This window comes from Notolepis coatsorum (assembly GCF_963971535.1).
Source record: "Notolepis coatsorum genome assembly, chromosome: 18".
NCBI lineage: Eukaryota > Metazoa > Chordata > Actinopteri > Aulopiformes > Paralepididae > Notolepis > Notolepis coatsorum.
Window position 1 is genome coordinate 20,761,363 of NC_140182.1, and position 6,000 is coordinate 20,767,362.

General features: G+C 40.9%; 1 protein-coding gene across 1 annotated transcript in view; it reads right to left on the reverse strand.

Annotated features, from left to right (window-relative positions):
- Nucleotides 1–5,798, reverse strand: part of mfge8b (milk fat globule EGF and factor V/VIII domain containing b) — a 73,478-nt gene extending 67,680 nt beyond the window's left edge. The window contains 2 exon segments of the mRNA XM_084335060.1: nucleotides 5,618–5,650; nucleotides 5,653–5,798. Of these exon segments, the coding sequence (XP_084191186.1) occupies nucleotides 5,618–5,650; nucleotides 5,653–5,704 (85 nt within the window). The 5' untranslated portion in view covers nucleotides 5,705–5,798.
- Between the last annotated feature and the right edge of the window lie 202 nt (nucleotides 5,799–6,000).

The following is a 6,000-nucleotide window of genomic DNA, read 5'->3' on the forward strand; positions in this document are numbered from 1 at the left end:
GTATATGGTATATACCTTTGATTTGGAAGTATTTGGAGTTTCAGGCGAGCAACCCGAACGATTTGGGCATAATGCATATAACGCGTCTTATCTCGCAATCTATGAAAAAAGACTGGATTATTTTGGAAAGAGGCGATATTTAGCATGGAATAGCGCACAAACTACAGTATGTAGAAATGAACTGGTTAGTCAGTATTGGACTATGAACAATGCCTGTCAAATGAGCCATACTATTGTCTCCATAGCTATAATACAGAACACACGATGGGTCCACAAACTTCGCTAAAATGATCAATAACTGTGGCGCCATTGAGTAGAGATGGGAAAACAGCATGGCGGTCAATGAGTTAATCAACATTTCTGGTGCCAATTTTAGCCAACCGGCTGATTTCCAACAAGATGTTCCTAAAAAACGAAATCCAAAATACTGTACAGTACACACAACACAAACCCAGACAACTATAGTAACTGTACATACAATCAACTAGGGCTGACCCCAATAGTTGATTAGTCGACTAATCGGTCGAAAGGAGCCGTAGTCGCCTGCGACCCTCTTAGGCTGCGGTTACACTAGGGCCATTTTCGTTTTGTTTCATTCGCTTTTCAGAACGCTGCTTATTGGCAGGCAAGTAAGAGTTAAGTTAGACGTCGTTTTGTCTCGTCTACTATATACAAGTAGTACAATGCCAAAGCAGTAGGCGGCGATGTAGTTCAAACATGAAGGCCATTTTCAACCAATCAGAAAGGTTGAATGAGACACTCCACATCCTGCTCAAAATCTCAAAAGCCACCATCTTTATACCTCGCATGAGCCATTTAGCCACATAGCATTTTCAGCAAGAAATAAAGTGCAATAAACAAAAACGGATACATTCACTGTGTGTTCTGCCTCATTTGTTGATGATTTGTTGATGAAACAAAACTAACATCAACACAATTGACCACCAAGAGCGGAGTTTAGTCTCACAAAAAGATCGTCGCCGATTTTGTTATATTACGTGCTAGGGATATGCCAGTATAACAGTATAACATTGTGGCTAGCAGCAAAGTTTGTTAGCTTACGTGCTAACGTGATTGGGATATGCCATTATAACAGTATAGCATTGTGGCTAGCAGCTTGGTAACGTTAATGCTAGTAGAATGAATGGATGTAAACTTTATTTAACAGAATGCAGAATGGGTACAATACAATACGGCTCAATACAAACAATTGCTAAGGGAATGCAGACTGTTGTAGCTTGGACTGGGCTCCTTATAACAATAACTTGACAACACATGGTAGCCACAGCTACTTGGGACAGCTCTGCTGTAAACACTGGAAATAACCGTGAGGGTCTCTACTGCGCATGGGGCAGAACGGCTCCGTATCCGGCTCACGCAGATTACATGGCACCATTGTTGGCGAGTTTCGGCGAGTTTCCAAAACGAAAACACCTTTTGAGCGTTCCCGCTAGGGGAACGCGTTTTCCTGCCAAAACGGCGTTTCTTTTTAACTTGGACATGCAAACGTAATCATTCAGCAACAAAAACAAAAACCCCAGTGTAACCATGGCCTTAGTCGAAAAAAAATAAAATTACATATTTTTGTATCATTCTTTCCAAAAGAAAAGAGGCCTAGAAGCGTGGCTAACGATAATGGCACGCATACCAGAGGCTAACTGCCTACGAAAACAGGCACAGAGGCACTGAAAGATGATTTCACCCATCTAATGAACACACTAGACAAGACAAATATCAAGATGTATCAATCAGTGGACCAATTGCATGCTTTTGCAGAGGACAAGAAGCCTTCAGTCGACTCCTTCAGACATTAAGCACCCCCACAGCCCAAATGGAATGATAAAAATAAAAATAAAAAAAATATTTATACTTTATTTTTTTTTATTTATTTTTTGTCGACTAATACATTTTGGCCAATCATAGTCGACTATCCAAATCCTTAGTCGGGGACAGCCCTACAACCAACCAACCCACACACACACACATCCAGAATTTACACACACACAGACACACACACACGACAAAGCCATTGGCTGAGCGTCTGGCTATATTTAGCCGCTAGCTCGCTCAGCTGAGTAGTCTCTTGTTGTGAGAAAAAGTGTGCCTGGGCCCGACACGGAACACCACACTCTCCCTTCAGCAGCAAGCGCAGGGGGAGCAAAGTGACTTCTAACATGTGCTGCCTCTGTTCTAAATCAGTTTACACCAAACCTCGCACAAAAAAAATAAACACTAAATCCTTATCTCAGAGATTGAGCTGCAGTCAGCGCAGTTGTCTCTCTCTCTCTCTCTCTCTCTCTCTCTCTCTCTTGCCCTCCCTCCCTCCCGCTTTCTCCCTCTCTCCCTCCCACCCATATTGGTCAGTAGAATGGAAAGGCTTCATTTACAACACATTTTAGGCATTTAGCAGACGCTCTCATTCAGAATAATAATAATAATACAACCCAAATTCTTGTATCACCAATTTAGCCAAGCAGACAAAATTAGGGGTACAGAGGAGGACACGATGGACAGTGTCCAGCAACCTTAGAATAAGTAGCTACAATAAAAGTAGCCCATAAATACAGTAAGTGCTAATCCCAACCGGCTTCAGTGTGTGTGTGTGTGGGGGGGGGGGGGGGGGGGGGGGGGGTCATATTGGAGGCAGCATAGAGAGCCTACAGTACTGAAAGTATAGGAACGGTGCTGGCTTGAGTGGTCATTAGTGGCAGGAAGTTCACAGGCATGTCTTTTCGGTGGCCGCGTCCGGTGAAGTGACTCAATGTTATGGTCACCGCAGCCACACCTATTCTCCCTGGCCTGCCCCGAGCCCAGGGCAGGGAGCACCATAAACGAGACGCCCGCTTGTCTTGAGAGAAAAGGAGGAACTTTCTAAAAAGGCCCTTCTCCCAAGATGTACTGTAGCACTAAACGGCACAGGAAGTCCTTCAATCCAACAGCCATCAGACTTTATAACGCATCACTGTGCCTCACTCTGCATCACTGAGCACAGGGTGACAGTACTATCTTCCTGGACTTTTACTTTTAGACCGACATAGTACAATTTTACACTTACTGTATATTTTATATTAGAATGTAACATTGGACATTTTATATTAGTATATTAGAATGTAACATAAGAAATGTATATCCAGGACCATATTTTATGCTTAGGCTTATTTTATTCTTATTCGAGACTTTTTGTTTTTGTCTACCTAAATGTTTACCGTTTATTACTGTGAGCGATTTGTAGTGCCAAATTTCCCTCGGGATGAATAAAGTATTTCTATTCTATTCTATTCTTCCAGAGGAAAGGATGAGGGTGTCAGTCAGAATGGCTGGATGTGATGTACAGTAGGCTATTTTGAACATTCCAGTTTGTTTACTTTTCCCCCTAAGAATCCTATCTTAGAATTGTACCACTCTATAGACCTTTTCAGAAGAATTCCATTCCTGAGGGAACAGCTTTGCCCCCCCCCCCCCCCCCCCCCCCCCCCCCCGTTTATTTCCTCTCAGCTATTGTATTAACAAACATTGCAACAGGAAATAGACTGGCCCATTTAGAATGTTTACGTTGTCATGTTAGAAAAGGTCCACAGACGGTTCAAAATGGACTTCGATTTGATTTTGTGTCAGCTACTGATATTAGCAAACACCGCAACAAGAATAAACGTATAACAAGCTGTTCCCTAGCAACGCAATTCCACTGAAACCATCTACTACTGTATATACTGTAGCTTTCAATGGCCAGTAGCCATTGTGACATCATCAATGTTATGTTCTCAAAGTGTGATGTACACCTGAAATGTGCTGTTATCTTGAAAACCTACAGCAAGTCTATATACCAATTAAAATAATGAATGCACCATGTAGTCTATACAGTATCTGGACACGTTTGAGATTCAAAGAGATATTCACTTTTTTCCTCTTTCTGTTTAGCATGCATACTACCACATATGCATGCTGGGAAGTTCATGAAACAGGATGACTAGTAATCAACCATCAATACTGGCTGCTTGTGGTATAGTGATGTCACTCACTCGTTTGCATTTTGAAAACCTATAAGCTGAAAATGTCATAGACCCATTTCTAACATACAGGCGTTTTCCTGTGTTCTGTGCTGCATCCCCTGCTTGAAGTTCCCGATAAGAGACTATCCTAATTATATTATTTATTTATTTATTTATTGGAATGGACCACTGGAGCCTGTTGTACAGTGATTGGCTTCCACTTAAGAGTACCTGGAGTTTGTACTGAACTTGATCTGCGTTTGACTTATTTGCCCCTACCTCATGGAATACACTGCAGGAAACTCTGGAACTAGAAACTAGTGTATTTTAGAACCTTGATGACCAATCAGGTCATCACAATATGTAGCCTAATAAATTGTTTTTAAATTGTTACCTCTGTTTTTTGTTTTTGAAATGTGCTCTTAATTGTTCCGATTGGTTGATGTTTCTGTATTTATTAATGCATTATGACATGTGTAAATGTAACAAGAAGTTAATCTAAATATTCAACTAAAGTGAAACATGATCAGTCAATATAGGCTAAAAAATACATTTACTGAAAATGAAGGTGTACAGTTGAAATTATACCAAAGATTATTATGCTGATTTTAAGATTTCCACTGCTCTCAGGTCAAGGGAATAATCAGGACATGCGTTCTATTCATCCACAAGTCTACATTGTTGGATGCACGCAGATGCAAACAAAGCAAAGTGCCATTGGCACACAAAGCTAACGTGGAGACACATAATAGCCCGTCTGTAGTGCCCCGTCTTGAAAGAAGCACTTTGGATAGAAAGCCTAAGGTAGAATAAGTATTTGAGGAAAAAAACCTTTTCAATCATACATCCTGCCAAACTAACATGACAATAGGTCTACAAATATCTGAAAATGTGCAAATGCAAAATGTATCTGAATTAAGAGCTATTTCGCCTCTGTTTTGTCAAATAGTTTATACTGCTCTTGTAAAAAAAAAGAAAAAAAAACTACATACCACCAACAAACTACCGGTAATTGTATATTTTCACTGCTGTCTCGGAACAAAAACAAGAACAAATTAAACAGTCTTGTCTAGGGCTGGGCGATTCTTGCTCAAATGTGAATCACGATTTTTCTCTATTGAGATCACGATTCTCTCACGATTCTTATTTTTTCAATAAAACCATTTAAAAAGTAAAGTAAAAAGTAATTAAAAACAAATTTAAACAAATTATAATTATAATTTTTTTATTTAAAAAAATCGTCATAACTTAGAAATGAGATTGCATAGGTCTATGTCATTTTCTATTTTTTATTTTTTCGATTAATTGCCCAGCCCTAGTCCTGTCACATGCATCTTCCTATTCAAGAGGCTCTTCAACTAAATACACAGACATGCTGCTCCGTTACTTTGGTGATGAATTGGTGCTGCGCCTCTTGTGCCCGGGTTGGAATTTTCATTCCATATAGCCTCACACTTCACGAATGAATAACAACTTTGTGAGGCAAAATGAGTTAGTGTAAGCTACAAGCACATACACTTCTCGAAGGACAGGAGGACACCCTTCTTCTTCTACAACCCCCGCAAACAAGCAACGTGCCCGGGACTCACTACTGTTTATGTAAACAAGAAACAACAGACGCAACTTACCTTCCACAGTGGAAACGACACCGAAAACCAAAAAACAGCAAAAAGTGGCAGAAAAGGCGAAAAACACGTCTGTGTCTTCTTCTTCATTGTTGCTTATTTTTGTGTCCGTTTATTAATAAAAACACTGCTCTTGCGCGGAGTAAGAGGGGCCGTTGTTACCGGAGCTCAGTCTGAATGGTGTTACTGCTGCTTCGCGTGTTGCGGTTGAAAGACAGCAGGCAAAATGAGCCGTAGCACGTGCGTCTAAGCGCCCAGCCAATCGTAGTATGTTGTTTATTGTAAACCCGCCTCCGCCGGGACTGATTTAAAAAGGGCACAGAGAGAGACGGCCCTACACCCGCGCCCTATCGGACAAAGCCTGCAAGTGCTGCTGTCCAGACTAC